At 42.4% G+C, this 22,620-nt stretch overlaps 2 protein-coding genes across 5 annotated transcripts in view; one reads left to right on the plus strand and one right to left on the minus strand.

The window, feature by feature from the left end:
• Positions 1-1,307: 1,307 nt before the first annotated feature.
• Positions 1,308-22,620, minus strand: part of CHURC1 (churchill domain containing 1) — a 25,221-nt gene continuing 3,908 nt past the window's right edge. Inside the window, exons 2-4 of one of the 4 annotated variants that reach the window (XM_006760090.2) lie at positions 20,154-20,289; positions 17,826-17,896; positions 1,308-1,491 (exon numbers count right to left, since the gene is read on the minus strand). In XM_006760090.2, coding sequence (XP_006760153.1) covers positions 1,417-1,491; positions 17,826-17,896; positions 20,154-20,289 — 282 coding nt within the window. In that variant the 3' untranslated portion in view covers positions 1,308-1,416. Of the gene's footprint in view, positions 1,492-10,192; positions 12,565-13,620; positions 14,714-17,825; positions 17,897-20,153; positions 20,290-22,620 lie in introns of those variants that run through there. The other 3 variants (XM_006760089.2, XM_006760088.2, XM_015561556.1) reach the window with 3 other exon arrangements.
• Positions 2,090-5,995, plus strand: GPX2 (glutathione peroxidase 2). Its single transcript, XM_006779497.2, has 2 exons — positions 2,090-2,535; positions 5,312-5,995. Exons 1-2 carry the CDS (start codon positions 2,314-2,316, stop codon positions 5,660-5,662), a joined length of 573 nt encoding a protein of 190 aa, XP_006779560.2. The 5' UTR covers positions 2,090-2,313; the 3' UTR covers positions 5,663-5,995.

Raw genomic sequence — 22,620 nt, forward strand, 5'->3', positions numbered from 1 at the left:
TTCTGACGCAGTGGCTTGCTAGAGACGTTTATGGGCTGCTTCTGGGAACTCCACCCAGCCTTTCCTGCTGCCTCTCTGCTGGCCAGATTCCATGCCCACTTGGGTAATGGAGGCTTGTTCCTAGGGAGCAGCCCGTTGAGATGTGTGGGTTCCCACGTGCTACCAACAACCATTAGACAGGCTACAAAAGACAGACCAGTCGGGCGCCCTCTGCGGAGTAATTCTCCATCTTCACAGATCAGATTCTCAGGCCTGGCTGCTGCCAGCCTCGCTTATTTGTCTTAGGAGACAGTTCCCAGTGGACCTGTCCCTGTGAAAACTGTCTCTAGTAAACATTTGCATTGTTATTGAAATCTCTCTCTCAACTCCCCAAGCCAGGTAGAGCCTAATTGCCAGTTTTACCGCTGGAGAAATCCAGGCATCAAAAAACCGGGTGATTTGTTGAGTTGGTGGGTGCTTGGGGGAATGAAGTGGAGCGTTAGGTGTTTCTAATTCCTGTGGGCTCCCAGGGGTGTGCTCACACCATGACAAGCCTTAGCAGGTCCCCTGTGGCCTGCAATACCCGACATGGCTGGTGCTGCAAATGTCATGGGAGGCCTCGCTGGGTCTAGAACCGCGGCAGCTTGACTCCCTGCAGACTCCCCTTCTGGTGGGGTGGGGCCAGCACAGCCCTCTGGAAAGTCTTTGGGACGGAGCCTTGGTCTGAGAAGAGGTAAGTGTAGCTCATCCCTTCTGAGTTTCCCCACCTGCTGTGCAACTCCTGTCACCCTTACCTGGCCACAGCTGACTGCATCCTCACAACCCCATGGGGGCAGGATGTGGGGTGAAGAAAGAGAAAAGATAGGGAATGTATAAAATGAAGTCATTTTAACCAAGCTGCTAAAATTATTAAGGGAATTGAGGCATGAGGAAATACTCCATTCTTATTCTAATGAGCCTGGTATCATTAACTTAAACCTTTTTGAACTATTTAGTCCTGCATCAATGCCTGGATATATATCTGGGCCTCCAGATGACCCTCTAATTATCCCCTGAAAGACCCACCTATACATCCACCTGACATTCATTATCCAGACCACCAGGACTTGACCTAACCTCCTGGTCCCATCTTTCCGACCACCTGGCAGCCTTCATCCTGACTGCCTGGCATCTGACTGACAACATTCTGGACCAATCCTAGGGCTAAGCAAGCAGGACTGATCCTTCTCAAGAATGTACTTTTTACTATAAGAATGTTTAAGTTTTCTTTCTTCTTCGGAACACTTCTGGGGTTTTGTCCAGCTATGTTCCCAGTTTACAAACTCCAAGATCCTGGAATAAATCTCTGAGTTATTTCTAGCAAGGCCTCCAGACTTTCTGACTCAGGGTAGATGGCACGGTGCAGGGGCAGACGTTCTTGAGAGCAGGTGACCTCACTCACGGGAAGACTGTACAAGACAAACACAACTTCATCTCTTCAGCCTGGTACAAGCCAAGGCACCGAAAGCCATCCTATATAATAAAAGCATAATATGCAAATCGACTGAATGGCGGAATGACCAGTCGCTCTGACGCACATTCACCACCAGGGGGCAGATGCTCCCACAGGGGGAGTGCTGCTCAGCCACAAGCCAGCTGATGGCTGGCGAGTGCAGCAGCGGTGGCGGGAGCACAGGAGGGGCTGAGAGGACCCCCCACCAGTGCACAGGGTCTCTAGTTATTTTATAAAAATCATACACTGTGCCCCAAGGTCTCCTTTGATTTAGTAGAAAGCAACAGCCAAAGAGAAAACTGTGAACAGTAATATGTATATTTCAGCTTTAGTCTGAGTCAAGGGAACATGCACCCCGATTCTCTCCCTCCCATTTCAGATCTCAGCAGACCCTGACTTCTCCATTGCAGGGTTCAGAACTTGGCACTCAGCAGGCCCTCAATAAATGTATGCGCCAGTGAAACAACTTGCTGGGGCAAGTAGGAGTCAATCCTGCGTCCCTCCCTCCCTTTTTTCCTCCAAGGCGACCTTTGGGGCTCTGGTTTCCTGCAAGTAGTGAATTATTCATGTCTGTTCATAGATATCAAGTTGGCCCTCCCAGGTTGCCAGCAGGGTAGGGCAGGGAGGTGGCTTTGTTTAGTCTGCAAATAGGAGGAGCAGCCTCCTTGTTCAAACAGCCCGTGCAGGTGGGTGAAGGTTTTTGCTAAGTCATCCTGAGGATGCTCAAAGCCCCATTGTGAGAGCCTTCCTGCCCTTCCAGGCTCCTCCTCCTCCTCCCCACCCCTTTAATAGATCCTTAAGTGGGCTCCCGCCACCTGCCAGGCTCACCCTGCACCTTCACCATGGCTTTCATTGCCAAGTCGTTCTACGACCTCAGTGCTATCAGCCTGGATGGGGAGAAGATAGATTTCAATACGTTCCGAGGCAGGGCAGTGCTGATTGAGAATGTAGCATCGCTCTGAGGCACAACCACTCGGGACTACACCCAGCTCAACGAGCTGCAATGCCGCTTTCCCCGGCGCCTGGTGGTTCTTGGCTTCCCTTGCAATCAATTTGGACATCAGGTGAGGGGTCCCTTGTATTGCACACAAGGGGTTGGGTTGTCTAGTAGGCTAAGGGGAGGGGAGAAAGACTGTGTGTGTTGGAGTGTCTGGAGTCGGGGGCACGTTTTGTCAATGTAGGTCTTTAATACATGTGACTACCAAGGGGAAGTATACATATGATACTGTCTGTGATTAAAAACTGAGGGTGTGGATTTTTTTTTTTTTTTATTGCTTATTGTCTTCCCACTATGCTCAGTGAGGGCTGGTACCAGGCCTGTTTTTCTCTCTATTGAATTATCAGTGCCTCAGATATAGAAGATACTCATTAAATATTTGCTAAATGAATGAATGGAGAAATAAAAAGATCAAAATCACAGGAGGACTGAACTGACTCAGGAGACCTTTGTTCTAGCCAGCGTTGGTTCTGCTACTAATGGCTCTGTGCCCAAGAAGAGTCCCTCACTTTTTCTGTTTTAGTTTCCTCATCTCTAAACTGGGGAAAATACCGAGGATAAGGTATACAAAAGTAATATGCAAATGCAAGCAACTTAACTGTTTAGATTGAAGACTTTTATTTGCTTGTTTGAAATCAGCCAAGTGGAGAGTGAATCTGAGGGAAAGCTAAGGGTGTTATGTCTCCGCCAGGCATCACAGGCACCTCTTTGTCTCTGATTAATGGGTCAAGTTGTTACAGAGCTTCAGCCCAAACACCTCAAGTTATCTTTTAGGGGTTCTTCTATTTTCACGACATTCTGCACAAGCAGGCAGAATGTCCTCAACTGAACCCTCTCATTATAATCCCCTCAGCTCAACTCATAGTGGCATGAAGAGAAGGAAGAGATTAGCAGAGATACATGCAGGAAGACAAATGTCATTGGCTGTGACAAACCTGAGCCCACACCATTACTGCTCTGACTGTTCCTTAAATGTCTCGGTCTGTTTCTAGGCTTGGCCAAAGCAGGAGAGATAGAAAGGGCAAAACCTCTTCATTTTATTTTATTTATTTTTAAAATATTTTTATTGATTTCAGAGAGGAAGGGAGAGGGAGAAAGAGATGGAAACATCTATGATGAGAGAGATTCGTTGATTGGCTGCCTCCTGTATGCCTCACAATGGGGAACCAGCCCTCAACTAGGGCACATGCCCTGACCAGGAATCAAACTGTGACCACACCCTAGCTGGTTTGGCTCCATGGATATAGTGTCAGCCTGTGGACTGAAGGATCCCAGGTTCGATTCCGGTCAAGGGCACATGCCTAGGTTTCCGACTTGATCCCCAGTGGGGGGCGTGCAAGAGGCAGCCGATCAATGATTCTCTCTCATCACTGATGTTTCTCTCTTTCTCTCTCTCTCTCTCTCTCTCTCTCTCTCTCTCGCTTCATCTCTGAAATCAATAAAAAATATATTAAAAACAAACAAACAAAACCCGTGACCTCTTGCTTCATAGATCAATGCTCAACCACTGAGCCACACCAGCTGTACTAAAGCAAAATTTCTTTAGAGGTGTCTCTCTGGCCTGGAGGTGCCTCCAGACTCACACCATCACTCCCAGCTAGCTAGTTGCTGGAGGGAGTCCACAACCTACCAGTAGCCAGACAGCCATTTGCATTAGAGAGGAGAAGCCTAATAGAGATGGATTCTGGGCTCGATATGTCATGACGGCCTAGAGCTGACTGTACTAATTGGTCCTCGTAGGTCAGAAGCAGGGACTTTCTCCCAGAGGGAGATACCTGACTCTTACTAGACTTGGAGGGGGGAGGAAAACAAGGGTTTCCATGGGTCGTTTGGGCACATCATGGGTGGGGAATGCTGAGTGGGGACAGATCAGTGATGGCGGCAGGAGGGAAAGATAAGTAACAGGTTCAGGCTAAAGCATTCACAGCTGAGCAGACCGAGTGTGAGGGGCAGGAGTCTTGGGATAGCAGTCCAGAAATGAAAGGAATGATAGTTACATATTCACAACCTTTAGCCCTCAAGCACTTAATTTCCTTAACTCCCTCTTCCCCTGGCCTATTCTAGAACCCTAAACCCTCTAACCCCCAAACCCCTCCATCCTATTAATTCACCCCTGTTAGTCCCTAAGTAATTCCATTTAGAATACATTCACTGGTGTCTCTAAGTCACTTTGCCTTGTGGCACCTGATAACTAGACTTCCTTGGATGGGGGTCTCCCTTCAGCAAAGCTCCCTCCTACTTGCACTTCAGACGTAGGACAAGGCAGATGAGAGCAAGAAGCGCAAACCCATTCCCCTCGGCCTCAATGTCACCCTTGGCTTGAGGGGCTGAGCAGGGCAAAGGCCAAGGCCTCAACAATCACATGGAATCAGAAGCAACAGAGGCAAAGCCAGGGCACAGGCAGGGCAAGGTGGTCGCAGGATGCGTGTGTCGGCATCTGTGGGTAGGTAAGCAGAAGGAGAGTTCTCGGCAGTGCGGCCTGAGTCTCCTTTCCCTTTCGACTGCCCTGAACTTAAGGTTCCTTGAGATTCAGACAGATACACTAAGAACTGCTCAGGGTAGACTGGAGACAGAAACAATAGTTCAAAAATGCTAAATCTCTCAGTAGAAGAACAGCCAAGATGGGAACTGCAAAAACTCTCAGAAATGGCCTAGCGAGACATACTAGCTGTGAGAGGGAAAACACCAAGTCAAGGGTAGGCCAGAGCAGATGAAGAAGGGAAGAAAAAAGTAACACAGAGAAGAAGGATCCTGGGGAGGAGCCTAGAAGGTGAAAGGTTTGCTTTGTGGACCCTTCATTTCCCCTTCCTTTTTCCACGCTCTTTGTCTTTTTCCTCCCCCAGGAGAACTGTCAGAATGAGGAGATCCTGAACAGCCTCAAGTACGTCCGCCCTGGGGGTGGATTCCAGCCCACCTTCACCCTTGCCCAGAAGTGTGATGTGAATGGTCAGAATGAGCATCCTGTCTTCGCCTACCTGAAGGACAAGCTCCCCTACCCCTATGATGACCCATTTTCTCTCATGACCGATCCCAAGTACATCATTTGGAGCCCCGTGCGCCGCTCAGATGTGTCCTGGAACTTTGAGAAGTTCCTTATCGGGCCGGAGGGGGAGCCCTTCCGACGCTACAGCCGCACCTTCCAAACCATCAACATCGAGCCCGACATCAAGCGCCTCCTCAAAGTTGCCATATAGACGCGGGCTGCTCAGCACACAGATCTCCTACTCCACCCAGCCCCTGAGTCTCTCTCCTTAGGATTCAGAGTGTCCTCGGGAGACACTGCTGGACCTGAGCTTCCCCCTGAGATCACTCTCCTTCCTCCAAGGGCCTTGCCTTTCCTGTCAGCCTGTTTCTCTCCCAACCTTCTGGTTGGTGATTCAACCTGGCCTCCAGGACGTAGGCGAGCTCTGGGCCTTCACAGAATGATGGCACCGTCCTAAACCTGTATGGGCGGGATCTGAGACATGTGAAGAGCCCGTGCCAGCCTGCAAGCTGAGTCCAATAAATAGCAGGTGTGGAAATGGCCAGACGCTCTGTGTCTTCTTCCTTGACAGGGTGGAGGGATGGTGCAAACTGCAGGGGGCCAGAGGAGCTGGCAGCACACCCAGGCTTGGGAGAGGGAGGCTCTGATCAAGGGGCCCCCCTAACTGCTGCTGGGAAGCAGGCCCTGGTCAAGTTCTGCCAGGCAGGTGGAGCGGCAGGAAAGTAAATTGTTTTATTATTTTATGGCTCTTCTCCAGAACTGTGGGAAGGAGGTGATAAAGAGGAGGGCAAGACAATGGGCCCTTTGGTTGGGGTACTAGGAGATTAGTTAGAGGATTCCCAGAAGTCGAGGTTATCGAGGTTATCGAGGCTATCGCTATGGGTACTGGGCCAATTAAATATTACCTACCCCTTGAGGGTTTCCTGGGAAGTCAATTCAGTGGACTTTCACTAGCAGCAGGGTGGGGAGGGTGCAGTTACTGGTACAAAGGGCACTTCATCGGTTTCCTGGAAACCTTGCTGAGCGCACTTGTTTCTGATCTTGTGCTAGACTGACTCTCCCGCCTTTATAACGTTCACATTGCACCCTTGTCATTCTCAGCCTCGCAGATTCACAAGTTCAGGCACAAGACAAACAAGTTTAGGCATGAACAATCGGCTTCGTTTCTCCCACAAGGGTGGGGATGGGCCAGGGCCTCCCCTCCCAGACTGCCAACATGACAGCTGTTCTCTGTGACAGCAGAGTTCTGCCCAATGGCTTTGTGAGGACGTGTCCAGGGTCCTCATCTCGTCCAGGCACACTCCCAAAACACACCACCGTCAAGGCCAGGCCTGATCACGCTCTGGAAAAGACCTGCTGAAGGCCCCTGCCCTGTCACTCCGCCCTACAAACCTCTCCCTAGAAACTTCTCATTGCACCTTTCCTTCTCTGACCACTAGATGGAATATTTCACTTCTCTTTGGTGAAGCCCTGAAGGGACAGTTCTCCAAACTGAACACACTGCTTGAGAACGCCAGTGCTGAGGGGAAAGGCTTTTCCTACAAGGCTCCCCAGACTATTTTCTAAGCACTTGCATCTTCTGAGACCAATGTAGAACAGAGGTTAAGGATCCCATGGTCTGAGCTTTAACTAAAGCTATGTCATCGACTGTGCTTTCTTTCAAAAGGGTAACCTAAGCCTTATAGTGGGAATCCCCTGGCACCCTTCTGCGGGCCTTCTGCTAAATTAAGGTTGCCCTTGACTTGAAAACTCAAACCTTTTAAGATTCCTGCTCTTAAAGCCAACATTGGGGTATGGAGTTGGGGGGAGGGGGGAGGGGGCAGGACCACCACTGATTTTAGAGCAATAACTGCAGAGACAAATTGCTTCCCTGAAATGAAATACAGAATTCACGTTGGATGCTAGAATGACTTGTTCATCATCTTGATAGTGTTCTAGCCTGTGTTACGTCTAGTAACAGAGGCAGCTATCCTGGATGTTGGCATTATGCTACAGGCAATTTAGGGCCTGACATGCCAGTACAATGTGTTGGGTCTTTCCCATGAGGCTCGAGTTGAATTATTTAGAGATCCCAAAGGAATGGGAATTATAATGGTTTTGCAGGGGGAGTCAGAAAGGACCCTAATGCTAGGAAGAGGACCCCTCCTTTGTGCAGGGGAAATGCTATTTGCTTTAGAAGGGACCTGACCAGTTTGGCTCAGGAAGGAGAAGGGAGGCAGGGCTGGAGGAACGTTTTTACAAGGGTGCTTTGTTTTACTAAATCATTACTTGTGCTGTTGTTAAAATCAAATGAGAAACTGTTTCCTTAAGTCCTCTTCTTGTTCGTCGCCCTTGTACATCCTCAATAGTATCCACTTATGGTCATAAACTTAATGACAAAGCAAAGCTTTATATAATCACCCATTTTCCTAGATCAACAAAATCTTTTAATCAAATTTCCAGAGGGGCACTCAGGAAGCAGGGAGAAGGCTCATCAACAAACTTCCTCACAAGTGCTGAGGTAATGCTGCCCCATTTAGAGGGACAGAGATCATCGTTTCTCTGAGGGCTCTTCCAAAAATATAGAGCTTCCCCACAAGTGCTGAGGTAATGCTGCTCCATTTAGAGGGACAGAGATCGTTTCTCTGAGGGCTCTTCCAAAAATATAGCCACTGGCTTCAAATAACTGATTTCAGAGGATCAAGATACGGAGTGAAACTGATGATTATTTCCATAACCATGTTCCCATAGCTATTTGTCCTTAGTTTAAGAAAGTTAGCCAACCTCTAATTGGTGATTTCTTATAATCACTATCACAACCAACATCCAAACTACCATTTAGTATACTCATATACTGCACTGAGTACTTTATTTATTTTTTAAAGAGAGGGAGGAAGGGAGAAAGAGAAACATCGATGTGAAAAACATTGATCTGTTGCCATGTGTATGTGCACCAATTGGGGATCAAACCTGCAACCTAGGTATGTACCCTGACCAGGAATTGAACCCACAACCTTCTTTTCTTTTTATCCTCACCCAAGGGTATTTTCTCCATTGATTTCTAGAGAGAGATGCAAGGGAGGGAGTGGTGGGAGAGAGAAACACTGACATGAACAAGACCGACTGGCTGCCTCCTGCACATGCCCTACTGGGGCTAGGGAACGTGCAACCGAGGTACATGCCCTTGACAGGGAATCAAACTCACGACCTTTGGCCCAAGGGTTGACACTCTAACCCAAGGGTGGGCAAACTTTTTGACTCGAGGGCCACAATGGGTTCTTAAACTGGACCGGAGGGCCGGAACAAAAGCATGGATGGAGTGTTTGTGTGAACTAATATAAATTCAAAGTAAACATCATTACATAAAAGGGTACGGACTTTTTTTTCAATAGTTTTATTCATTTTAAACGGGCCGGATCCGGCCCGCAGGCCATAGTTTGCCCATGGCTGCTCTAACCACTGCTCCAAACTGGTCAGGGCTGAACCCGCATCCTCCTGGTGCACGGGACAATGCTCAATTAACTGAGCCACACTGGCTAGGGCTACACTAAGTACTTTAAATAGGTTAGGCCAGTGGTTGGCAAACTGCGGCTCGTGAGTCACATGCAGTTCTTTGGCCCCTTGAGTGTGGCTCTTCCACAAAATACTGGCTCTTCCACAAAATATCGACTTCTGCACATGGGCCACAAAGTTTCAATCGCACTGTATGAGCGCCCCCACACATGGTATTTTGTGGAAGAGCCACACTCAAGGGGCCAAAGAGCCGCATGTGGCTCGCGAGCCGAGGTTTGCTGACCACGGGGTTAGGCTAATTAATCCTCATATTGACCCTGCGAGGAATTTTTATCTCTGTTTAAAGATAAGGAATGTAATAGTGTCAACCATATAAATAAATGGTAATTGAGTAAGACCCCTGCCAAGGACAAAGGACTAGAGTAGCAGAATTGAAAGTTAAACCCAGGTCAGCCTGACTCCAAAGCCCCACTCTTAACCATGACACCACTCTTCCTTCTATCTCAGTTTCTTCATAAAGACCACTGACAGCTGCCTATTCACCCCACACTGTACAACCTAAAAACCTTTCACTTATATCATTTGATTTAAAAACTCCATGAAGGAGGCATGATTATTTCTATTCTTTCATTAAAGAAACCAAGGTACAGATAGAATACAAGACTTGTCTAACCTCCCACCATGAGCATGTGGCAAAGCTAATTCTAGACCCAGGTTCTTGATTTCCTTTCTCCTCATCCATAGTGTGTCTCACAATAGAGACTTGTTTTACAGCCAAGAAATACACACGTTAAAGCTGAGAGCCTCAAATTAAGTCAATAACTTAACCTTGCTTACAAAAGAATAAAACCAAAAGGATTGCTGATACACTGAAATAAAGAACAGTGAACATATATACTTTTAGTGATAACTTACAAGTAACAAACCGTATCTGGTTGTGTCCAGACTATATAATGTATCCATTAATTAGTATTGGGAGAACCCAGAACAACTTGAGAAAGACAGAGCTAGCTAAATCAACACAATAAACATACTGAGCTTTAAACTCCAAGATCTGAACTAGGCAGACCCAGATCTGTACCTCATGGGGCAAATAGAGAAAGAATGAGGTGTCAGGACACGCCCACACCCCCAATTACACCTATAGGTGAAGCCTTGTCCTTCTTGTATCTCAGGGTAGGAAGGTAAAAAAAGACTGATGCTTTTTGCCTGGTTCCTCTTTATTTAAACAGAAAAAAAGACTCAGTAGAACTGGGTTCAAAAGGTCTTTATTCTTTTAGATCCAGAGAAAAATTTTAGAAGATGAAAAGGAAAGTATCACAAAACATAGCATGATGTTGGTAAAATAATAAAATATATGGATAGGATTTTATGTTTTAAATTTTTGTAGTATATTTAGTTCAGAATAGATAATAATTGGACATCTTGCAATAGATGAAGATATCAGTGGAGGCATGTGAAATTGTACTCAAGCTCCAAATGACTAAGTTGGAAGCATTCAAACCCCAAAAAGGGACGATTCAGAGGCTATAACAGGCTTAGTGCTATTTAAAGTAATGAAGCACTTTCTCTACTTTCTGGATTCATTTCACCAAATGATTTCCTCAGCAGGTCAGATATAGATTTGCAGTAAGTGGAAAATATTTTCCAGGAAAAAAACAACTGATTCCTAAGGAGCAGCTAACTGAGCTTTTCCAAATAATAAATTTTGGTCTGACATGCCTCGGTTTCTCAGAGGGCGGTCACCGATATTCTCAGACTCTCCCTGACCTGGCCAGGCCCTCTACTGCATGTATACAGACTGCTCCTGAGCGGGAGTGACCACTAGCTGTGTGGCCCCGAGTGAGCTACTCAACTTCTGGTGCTTAGTTTCTTTGGCTCTAAAATCGGATTAATAATAGTACCTGCCTCATGGAGCTGTGAATGAGGATTAAATCAGTGTTTTTTTAAAAAGGCCTTGCCACAAAGTAAGGACTCAAGAAACCTCAGCCTTTATTATCCCCGTTATATAACAAAGCTTTTCCCTGGTATCAATAATGATCACTTTGCTCACTTTTTTCCTTATAAGCAAAGCCCTAGTCCAGAATGCCTAAGTCTCTTAGATCTGAAGAGGAAACAACTTTGTTTCTAATGCCTAACCCTTTTAAGTTTGGTCTCACAATGAGAACTAACTGAAGCATCTCATTTGTATCTAGTTCTTTCTATGCTTTCCAGAGCATTTTACATTCATTATTTATTTGGATCTCTCAATAATACTGTGCAGGATATATAATATCAATTCTTATTAGACCAATTTTTTAAAAGGGGGACAAAAAGAATAGAGTAATGCTTTGCTTAATGGTTGTGCTGCTACCAAATGACAGAGGGGCCTAAATGCCAGTTTAGAACACTCAGTATTCATTCAACTATGGAAGTTAAGTTAGTCTAAGATTCCTTTGGAGCAAAAGAAACCATTCTATTTATATTAACAAAAGTCCACACTTTATTCAGATTTCCCCAGTTTTCCCTAAATGTCCTTTTTCTGGTGTAAGATCCCATTCAGGATATGACATTACATTCAGTAGTTGTTTACTTACTTACTTTGAGTAAATCAGTTTCTCAGATGTCCTTATCTTTGATGACCTGACAATTGTGAGGAGCACTGGTCAAGTATTTTGCAGAATGTCCCTGAACTGGGATTTGTTTGATGTTTTTCTAAAGATGAGACTGGAGTTACGGTTTTGGGGGAGGATACTACAAAGGTAAAGTGCCATTCTCATCACATCATGCTATCACATGGCCTATCACCAATGATGTTAACCTTGATCCGGGCTAGTGTTTGTCCCCTTTCAATACTATACTCTGGAGGGAAGTCAACACACACACTCATACTTAAGGAGTGGGGAATATCTACATACATTATTTGAAAATCTTTTTGCATGGGAGATTTGCTATCGTAATGCATATATTTACTTATTCAATCATTTATTTATGTCAGTATGGATTCATGAATATTTATTTTACAGTTTGGGTTATAATCCAATGCCACTTAACTTTTTACTCCAATTGTTCCAGCTTTGGTTACTGGGAGCTCCTTCACTTGGCTCTTCTGTCCTTCGGACATCCCCCACCATTGTGATTTTTTTTCTGAGCACTTTCTTTTTTTTTTTTGTGGCGCAAGATGCTCCAGGCTCATCTTGAGTATTTATAGCCCTAATCCTAGAGTAAGTCATTTCTCCAAGGAGCCCTGCTTCCTTTTACTGGAACCAAGATCTGGGCACTAGGTTCTCCCATTCTAATTATTTTTAGCCACATAGCACTAACAAAGATGCTTCATTCTGGCTGCACCAATGTGAACTGGGAACTTTGGCAGAAGAGCTCAGCTCTAGAAAACAGTAATCCCCCAAATTACTTCTTTTCTTTCAAAGAATAGGTAAGTCTAAGCAGAAACAAAGAAGCAAATAATTTCCATTATAAATTGAGACAAACCATCAGGTTTGCAGTATTGTAACCAACACAACCTAGTTCTACAGAACTGCAGAAGGGTCCTTAGAATAACAGAGTCATTTGTCGGGGGTCATCAGGGAGAATGCTGATAGTATCTTCAGCTTTGCCACATAACAAACACAGCATGGTGTACTCCTAGAACAAGATAAAGTGCATCATTACTGCGAGGGACAGGGAGGAAGATGCTTTCTGACTTACTCAGGTGCTGTTCTCTACATGACCGTGGATATTCTTCCTGTAGGTTAAGTCAATTTCAACACCTATAAACAATGTCTTAGGTTTATTCTGTGTATCCCATAGCCTTCTGTTTATATAAACTGAATACACGCTGATGCTCTATTTACTATGAATACAAGAATGCCATCTTGGAAATGCATGGCCATTTCTTGGACTTAAAGAACACACATATTGGGCTTGGTTAGTGCTGCTATTTGAGTGTGGGCCCCTAAGGACAAATTCTTGGTCATAGAGATGTTCCTTTCTAGGATATTTAGCACTGATATGCAATAGAAATGACTTTTGAAAGAATAAACAAGGGAGAAAATTCCTAAACCAAAAAAAGCTATTTAACCTACCCCAAGAAAATAAAAAATTATATTAAATCCACTAGTATGTTAAGCATGCCTCATATTTAGATAGTCAGTTATCTGGAATTTGATCTATTTAGAGAGTTCTATGTTTCTTGGGTTTAACAAATGTTCAGACTAGTGACAGAAGGGATTTTGTTTCAAGCAAAAATCCTCAAGGCAAAGTCCTGTTCTAATAGAGGTCCCTTTCTAGAATATTTAATATGTGCATAAACTATAGAAACATTTCTTTTAAACCTTTTGCTTAAAAACCTTTATCTTCTTTAGGAAAACAAAATCTATGTCAAATCTATACGTATTTTTGCACCCGACACTGAGATTGCTAGCTGTCTGGCAACTTATCAGTCAAGGCAGTTAGTGGACAGTCACTAGGGAGAGGGCCATAGAGATAAACAACGACTACAGCACCAAGACTCAGAAAGAGGCAACTGCCTTTCCATTTCCTTCTAGTGAGTTCATCAGGGAGCTTAACTGTGCAGTGGACTGTTTCTTAAAGACTACATGCAATTTTAAAGTCTACTCCACACACTGTAGAAATAAACAGAGGCTGGACCTCAGCAAACCAATGAAAGTCCCATGAATTAAAAATAAAATAAAAATCCAGTCTCTCCAAGGTCTTTTACTGCCTTCAGATACTTCTGCGTTCACCCATTGGACATTACTAGTAGGATGTCAGCCTCCCACTGAAATGAAGAAGAAAAAAGTAATAAAGTCAAATGGGACTATTTGTGAAGCTAGATAAATATCTGAGTTTTTAACCAATCTATCCATTGACAAGTTTTTATTTAGTGCAAGAAACACTGGTAGACGTGAAAGAAGGCAAGGACAAAACTGACCGTGCAAAACTTACAACCTAATTTGGAAGAAAAAACAAACACACACCTAACATATGGTATAATTTGTAAAGACTGATTATAGGCAGTCTGTATTCCAAATTTCATTGTAGGTCAACTGTTAGGAATTCAAAAGCAGTTTCCCACAGAAGTAGTTGTACCCGACAGATTCCAAGGAACTCCAGGGAGTCTTTTAAATTTATATTGTACAAGCACTATAGATTCTAACCATATATAGCAGCACTTCTGTGGGAAAATATGTCTAGAATTCTACCTTGGAGTGCCAGAAACATATCTCCACGTGCTGCCAGGAATGTGGTGGGATTGGGAAACCTTTTACCAAAACTAGCCAACTTGGGAGAATAAGAATTCCTCCCAGTTATTCATGGAGACCCTCAAAGGCTCCACCTGGGCAAAGCCAAAGGGCACAGATTTGGAAGGAAGGGTGGAGCGGGTGGAATCACCTTTGGGTGAGACCAGATCCTCTGGCTTATTCTGAGGTCCCATGGCTAGATCACAGAAGTCCTTTTCTCTATCACTACATATTAATTCTGGCTCTAAGGCCTCTCCTCCCTGGTCCAAAGAGGAACAGAAAGCAATCTCACAGTCCCCTCTTGTTTCCTGGGGCAAACACATAGTCATTTTAATGGCTTTTAGGGTGATATAAAAAATAAGAAATATCTGTAATCATTCATAATGTATTTTCCACCAACTCTGTACTTCTGTCTCTACTTTCCCCTCTATTCTTGCCATCAGAAAATCTTCTTTGTTTAACAATGGCATTGTGGTTGCTTTATAAACAGGGATACATACTGACATATTTGTAGAAGTAGTGATACATTTGGCATTTGTTTCAAAATTATCCTGTGAGGAGACATGGGAATGGTGAGGTACAATTAAAGCTGGGTAATGGAGGTTAATACTCTATTCTGCCTAATTTTTATTATGTTTAAAATTCCTATAAGACATTTAAAACAAAACAATACATTATCAATGGTGGGAATTGCACTTTAAACCTGAACCACTGCTGGAATAAGATGAGGCTGAATAAGGTGGGGAAGAGAAAACTAAGTCACAGCAGCTGAGAATGAAGACCTATAGGGCCTGCTATAGGTACAAGAAGTGCTCAGAAAAAGGAGAAAGAAGTATGGGCTGAACTGTCAAGAGCAAGGAGATAAAATTTAAACTCAGTTTAAAAGAGGTAAGATTTAGTTGGCGTGAAGGAAGAGAAAGGGACCAGTCAAGGAAAAAGTCCAAATAAGGACAGTGATATGAAAAAGAGCAGCATGTGCCTATGAAGTAGCAGAGCAGTGACAGGGTGATATGCTTAAGGAAGATTAACTGAGGGCAGAGTGCAGAACTACAGTAATTTGGTTTGAGTGGTTATTGTCCTTGACACAAGGTTTGGCAATGGAGCAAAAATAAGAGAAACAGAGGGAAAAAGAGGGCAGGTAAGATATTAGGCTTAGAGAAGGAGATTTGGAAGATATCTGATAGGTTTTAAATGAGACGGAGTGTGCTCACTATTTGATGGAGTATAGAGAAGGTCCTAGGCCAGATACCAAAGCTTAGGGGGAAAGGAGGGAAAACAGGAAAGGAAACCAGAGAAAAAGCAAATGAGCAGCTAAATGACTTAAAAGAAATAAAAAATAGTCTAGCAACATGGACCTAAGTGAAGCAATGCTTTAAAAAGACAACAATGGTTAACAAAACCAGAATCAGAAGAGATGCTAAAAGAGGTAAGAACTATTCTGGGAAACCTATGAGAGAAGAGTTTTAGAAAAGTGAAAATGAAAACCAGTTTGTAGTGGTTAAGAGAAACACAGAGAAATAAGGGAAGCAGGATATAAACCTACTCAAGTAATAAAGCAAAAGGAAGGAAAGATGATGAGAGGATGCATCAAAGAGGGAGCTAAGTAAAATAAAAAGTTTAATTTATTTTTAACAAATAAAGGACAGAGTATATTGAATGTAAAAAATGTTAAGTCCCATGGAAAAAAAGAGTTTGCTAAAGAGAGAAGGTAACACGAGACTCCTGAAGAAATGGCAGGGGTAAGCATCAGAGGAAATAAAACTCCCCGCTGTAACAGGAGGGCAGGAAGAAGTCTAAGGTCGGTGCTATGTGTGGTGCACATGAGAAGAGCAGTGGGAAACCAGGGAAAGTGAAGCCACCGCCCAGCAAGAACGTTGGAAAGAGGAGTTTGGACATTATACTGTAGCTAAAGGTGAGCTACGGAGGGCCAGTGAGGTAGTCTGATGGCAGAATTTCACATAGGAGAGGGGGAAGGTGGAGGCTGGGAGAGAGAACACTGGAGATCAAGAGTTCAGTCTAAGAGATTTTTTTTCAAGAGAATGTCACACTATCTGGGCATTGTGACAGTAAACCATCCTCCTTTCACAGAGTAATTTCTAGGGCAGCTTTGAACATGGCTGTGTTCAGTCATAAAGGAAAATCAGCCTGAGCTTGGTCTCGTGGCAGCAATAGATAATGGCTCAATTAGGGCATGAACAAGCAATCTCAATATCCATTTAGGAACTCTAAAAAGCTCTCAGGTCCTTCAGGAGCTTCTGGAAAATAGCTACAAGCATTCCTTTCCTCCCATGAAAGGATGGAGCTGCTCCTTTAAGCTCATGACATGCTTGTTCCCCTATCTGGCCACTGCTCATTCACTGAAATCTCGATTTCGGCCTCGGTTACATAGATCATATAAATATTTTTTTAAAATATATTTTATTGATTTTAGAGAGGAAAGGAGCGGGGGAGAGAGAAACATCAATGATGAGAGAGAATCATTGATTGGCTGCCTCCTACACGCCCCCCCCACTGGGGATCGAGCCCGCAACCCAGGCATGTGCCCTTGGCTGGAATCGAACCCGGGACCCCTCAGTCTGCAGGCCGCCGCTCTATCCATTGAGCCAAACCAGCTAGGGCTATAAATATTTTTTGAGGTATAATTTTTGGATACTGAGGAGATGCAGTCAAGATGCTATTTATTTATAAGCACAATATCTTAGACCATATTATGACAGGTGACTAAGTGTTTTCTTGCACACTAAAATAAGAATGAGAGTGGTTATACTATTTTATAATATTCTATTATTAAAGATTTTTTATTTTTTCCTAATTATACTATTACCCAAATCTGGAGGATTTAAAAAAATTCCTTTGCCTGTTAAAAGCGCTAACCTAATACTTATATCCTGTGGATGAACATTTAATTCACACTAAATAAGCAACTCAAATTGAAGGCTTGAAAATGGAGACAGTGAGGGACAGACGCAGGCTGCAGCGTGTCCTCACGGTTAAAATGTGCCCTTGGCTCTCCTGCACGGTCCAGTTTTCCTTCCTGACCTTTAGACCTACTTCAGGCCTACACGAACCCGTAGAATTCTGTTGCATTCTTCTCAGGCTCTGACAACTGTCTAAGGACTAAGCCTTATTCTCTGTAAATCCCTATTCTCTGTCCTAAGAGTGGTTCAATGTCTCTCCTCCAACCTTGATACGTCCATTTTGTTATTTTACCTACCAAATAATATTAAAATGTCTTACTGCAACGGAGACTACAGAATTGCTCAACTCTACATGCCTATTAGGGAAAACCTCCTTATCACAATTTCCATGCCCAGCAAGTATGATGGCAGTGGGTAGGCCAACACTCAAAGCCCAAAACTGTGCAATCATATAACTATGTAGAGAAAAAAGAGACACAATAGTAACCTCATAGGAATGTTCTTCATAAAAATGACAGGACTGAGAAATCATCTGTAAAATACACACTCTGATTTCTGATTCTTGTGAAGACAGGTTTGAGCAGATACACCCACATCTAAAGTTTCTCTCTCAAGTTACACAGGTAGAAGAGAGGGATGGTCTCTTCTAATATTCGCTAGTACTTCATTTATGAAAACTATATCCAGATTTTCAAGATTCTTTTATCTTCCCCCACCAATAACATACCCATAGTTATACATTTACCTGAAATTCATCCATGATACTGAATGTATATTCATGTCTGGCTACTACGTGATGACAATTCTGACATAGATCTGCCAAAACAGAGAGAGACTTAAATATTAAATAATTAAGTCCTGGAAGGTGTCTAAGGCAGTAGAATTTCTATTCTCAGCAATGGTATTGCTTTAAAACATCTACCTTGATAAGAAATCCAGAATTCGAGACATAGCAACACTACATAATTAAGAGCCTGAGTTCAGACACTCAATGTGCACATATTAATTCCCATTGAATGCTCTCTAAGGTAGTCAGTAAACAGATATGTAAGGCTGCTTTTTAAACCAGCTACACCTATCTCACTATATAAAAGCTTTTATTCTCTGGAATGATAGAAATTGTGCTATGACAACCAATCATAAACAAACAACTAATGCTAGACATTAAAATAAATCTAGCAGTAAAAAAAAATACTCTAGTAAAAACAATATGATAGCCCTAGCCAGTTTGGCTCGGTAGATAGAGCATGGGCCCGTGGACTGAAGGGTCCTGGTTTTGATTCTGGTCAAGGGCATGTACCTCGGTTGCAGACTTGATCCCTGGTCTTGGCCAGGGCTCAAGCGGGGGGTAACCAATCAATGTGTCTCTCTTATATAGATGTTTCTCTCTCCTCCTTCCCACTCTCTCTAAAAAATCAATGGAAAAAATATCCTCAGGTGAGGATTAACAAAACAATATGATAATAATAACTGATTTATTGAGTGTTTACAGTGTGCCAGATAATGTTTTAAATATGTTGTATCCATTTATCCATTTAATCTTCTCAAAAACTCAAAGAGGTAGATACAATTTTTAGGGATAAGGAAACAAATTCATACTGTAGTTATATAACTAGGAAGACTACTGAGTTAGCAAGTATTGGAACCAGAACTCAACACCAAGCATTCTGGCTCCAGAACCCTTGCTCTTAACCACTATGACTTATTACCTGAAAGGAAATTGAGTTTAAAACATTATATCTATAAGAAAGAAAAAGATTCTTCTAATTTAGAAAAATTTTTTTGATAGTCTGACTCTATTCTAAAGGCTTAGTGTTTTTATACCCCTCTTGCAAAATATCATTAGTTGTACATTTATTCCTTATATATTCAGAACATATCAAAGAACTAGGACACAAGCCAAAAGGAGATCTGAACAGTGTAACTACTTGCTAACATATCTGGGCACTAAAGTGTACATATACTTAATTTATTCATAGAACTTTGTAGAGCCAATCTCAGATTGATTGATTTTTATTATCCATAGTTTATTTGTTTGGTTTCCCATTATTGAGGATGAGGAGCAGCATATACAGGGAGCATATTTACAGCAGCAAAAGAAACAACAGACTGGCCCTGGCCTGTGTGGCTCAGTTGGCTGAGAATCGTCCCATGCACCAAAAGATCGCTGGTTCAGTTTTGGTAAGAACACATGCCCAGGTTGTGGGTTTGACCCCTAGTGGGAGGCAACAGATAGATGTTTCTCTCAAATCAATGTTTCTCTCTCCCCCCCAGTCCCCTTTCCTCTCTCTCTCTACAATTAATAAAAACTTGTGTTTTTTTTAAAAAAGAGTGGCTCCTAAGTTTAAAAAAAAAAGACATAGAAGACTATTAGTGAGATAGGAGACCAAAAAAAGCTTTGAAAGGAGAAACAAGACCATAGAACTCAGAGACATTTAAAATAGGGGCAAACATGGCTTCTCGGCCTTTTGGCTAAGATAAAGTGTAAAACAGAAGCAAGCAACCCTAAACACTTTAATAGCTATAGGAGGACATCACTGTATTATACTACGTATAGTGGAAAATGAACATATGGATGACCCTAAGGTTAAAAAATAAAGTCTCTATATCTTGTTTCAGAAGGCATAAAGGCTTTAAAAATAAACAAACAAAAATGGTGCCTGAATCATAAGCTTCAATTATCTCCAAAAGTCATTTAAGTAGAATATCTGATGGTGCTATTTATAATTTTCTCTTAAAAACTTAACTAACTAGTAACTATTTGTTGCAATATATTAAAATAGGCCTCATCATACTTCACACAACATACCAACTTCCAAAAGCCAATACCTGCTAACAGACTTGCGTGAAAAGAAAGGGCCACTGCCTTGGCCTGTGTTGCTAAGTGGTTAGAGCGCCAGCCCTTGCACCAAAGGGTCACGGGTTCTATTCCCAGTCAAGGGCATGTACCCGGGTTGTCGGTTCAATCCCCGGCCACAGTGGGGGCAGGTGCAGGAGGCAACCAATAGAAAATCGATGGAAAAATATCCTCAGATGAGGATTAACAAAACAAACAAAAAAAGGGTCTACTTACGATCATAGGTAACTATTTCTTCTCCATCTTCCTCTTTCAAGGATTTGTTTGTGATCAGCATAAAATCCCGCTTACCACACACTGCACAGCCAGTAAAGTTCAGCAAGAAAGATCCATTCTCCAGGCAAATGTTACCCTAAAATAATAAAAATAGTAATTTAATTTTCTTATATTGCAAAATCCTTGGTGAAAATGATTAATAGATTTAAAATCTCTAAAGGCAAAAAAAAAGCACCAAAATTTACTTGCTTGAAGGCAGAACCAATTAATTTTTGAAATTATTATTTTTTCCTCTAGATGTGCTATTCATGGTAAATAAAACTGAAATGGTGTTAGAGCTGTAAGTCTCTGAAATATGCAACTAAGTTTAAGAGAAATAAATGCAAATGGATATTCAGAAACAATTAATGAAGCTTTAATAATATAAAATATGAAAAGAAAAATTAAAGAAACATAATAGCAAACAATATTAAACGAGGTATCTTATCATAAAACTAGAATTAAAATTCAATCAAAATGGAAACACTGAGCCAATAAGAAAAATGATCTTATACACTGCAATGCTCACTTGATTGTTGAAACAGCATTTTCTGAAGCCTTAAAAATACCATAACATAAACAAACAAAATAGACTCTTAGCTCTATAGATGTCAGTCCTAAAGAATATATGTGATTTACGCAGAGCAGATAAACTCTGCAATTCATCAGACTAACACCACGCAATTCAAAGAGAAAGCTCTACTTCATCACCAAGAAACTAACGATTTATGCTCCTGGCTCAGGGGAAGTCTCTGTTCAAGGCTTACTAATAATTGTTCACAACTAAGAGTCATTTCATAAATAACCTACTTCAATCTCATTTCTGACCAGCAAACTTGAGTATTTTTAATAGTTAATGTGATTAAAAAACATTCAAATAAACATTTCTCCAATGTAGCTGCGTGTCTGATAGTGTGCATAGCAGTGAAGAAGTTGAGGATGAGTCACATGTTTCTTCTCTCAAAGAGCTTATGAAGGATCAGGGAATTAAGGCCCAGTGAAGTGATGTCACAGTGAAGCTATCCTGGATTCCCTGTACAATTAACCTCTCTTTTATGAGTAGCTCCTCGGTGCTATGCATTAAGGAAGAGATTAACTCTGATGGGGGGAAATCAAGCTAACTACATGTATGTAGTTTGAAGACATTAAATCATAGGCACATGGACTTACCTACTAAAGAAGGGAAAAGCCTGGAGATTAAAGTGTAAATTTCCAGCTATTAAGAACAAGGGTTTTGCTTTGATTAAAAAAACAAGCCGGCATGACTCAGTGGTTGAGTACAGACCTATGAACCAGAGGGTCATGGTTCAATTATGGGTCAGAGCATGGTCAGGGCACATGACCTGTTACGGGTTGTGGGCTGGATCCCCCGTAGGGGCATGCAGGAGGCAGCCAATCAATGATTCTCTCTCATCACTGATGTTTCTATCTTTCTCTTCCTCTCTAAAATCAATAAAAATATTTTTAAAAAACACACAACTCTAACTTACATACAATAAAATCCGCATATTGTAAGAGTATTGGTAAATGACTTTTAATAAACATACATGCCAATGTAAACACTACACCAATCAAGATATAAAAATGTCTGTCTTCCCAGGAAGTTCCTTTATGCTTTGCAGTTTATCTCTAACCCCTCTCTCATCTCAGGCACCCACTGATTTGATTTCTATCTCTAGAGATTAATTTTGCCTCTCCTGAAATTTTATATAAACAAAATCATGTAGTATACTCATTTGCATTCAGATTCTTTTGCTCAGCATAATATCCATGTTAATCACCTCTGTTGTTATATGGATTGGTAGTTTGCTGCTTTTTATTGCCAAGTAGTATACCATTGTATGGATTTATCTGTTGACAGACATTTGGGCTCTTTTCAGGTTTTGGCTATTATGAATAAAGCAGCAATGAAGATTCATGTATGTCTTGTGTGGACATACACCTTTCTCTTGGGTAAGTCACTAGAAGTGGAATTGCTGAATCAAATCATACAGTAAAAATGTAATATATATAAACATCATAATAAAGTGGTATCTCATTGTAGCTTTAATTTGCATTTCTCTTATCCTATATAATAAAAGCCTAATATGCCAATCAACTGAACGGCAAAACAACTGGTTGCTATGATGTGCACTGACCATCAGGGGGCAGATGCTCAACACAGGAGCTGTCCCCAGCCCACAGGTCCTAGGCCAGCCAAGGCAGGTACCAGGGAGGGGTGGGGGGGGGGGAATGGCCCCCCGGGTCACCTCACAGATCAGCCCTGATCGCTGGGAAGGCCTAGGGACCCTACCTGTGCAAGAATTTCAAGCACCAGGCCTCTAGTGAATAATGAAGATGAGAATCTTTTCATGGTGCCTATTCACGTATCTTCTTTCATGAAGTGCCTATTGAAGTCTTGGGCCCATTTTTTAAAATATATATATAT

This window comes from Myotis davidii, unplaced genomic scaffold (assembly GCF_000327345.1).
Source record: "Myotis davidii unplaced genomic scaffold, ASM32734v1 scaffold337, whole genome shotgun sequence".
In the NCBI taxonomy this organism is placed as follows: domain Eukaryota; kingdom Metazoa; phylum Chordata; class Mammalia; order Chiroptera; family Vespertilionidae; genus Myotis; species Myotis davidii.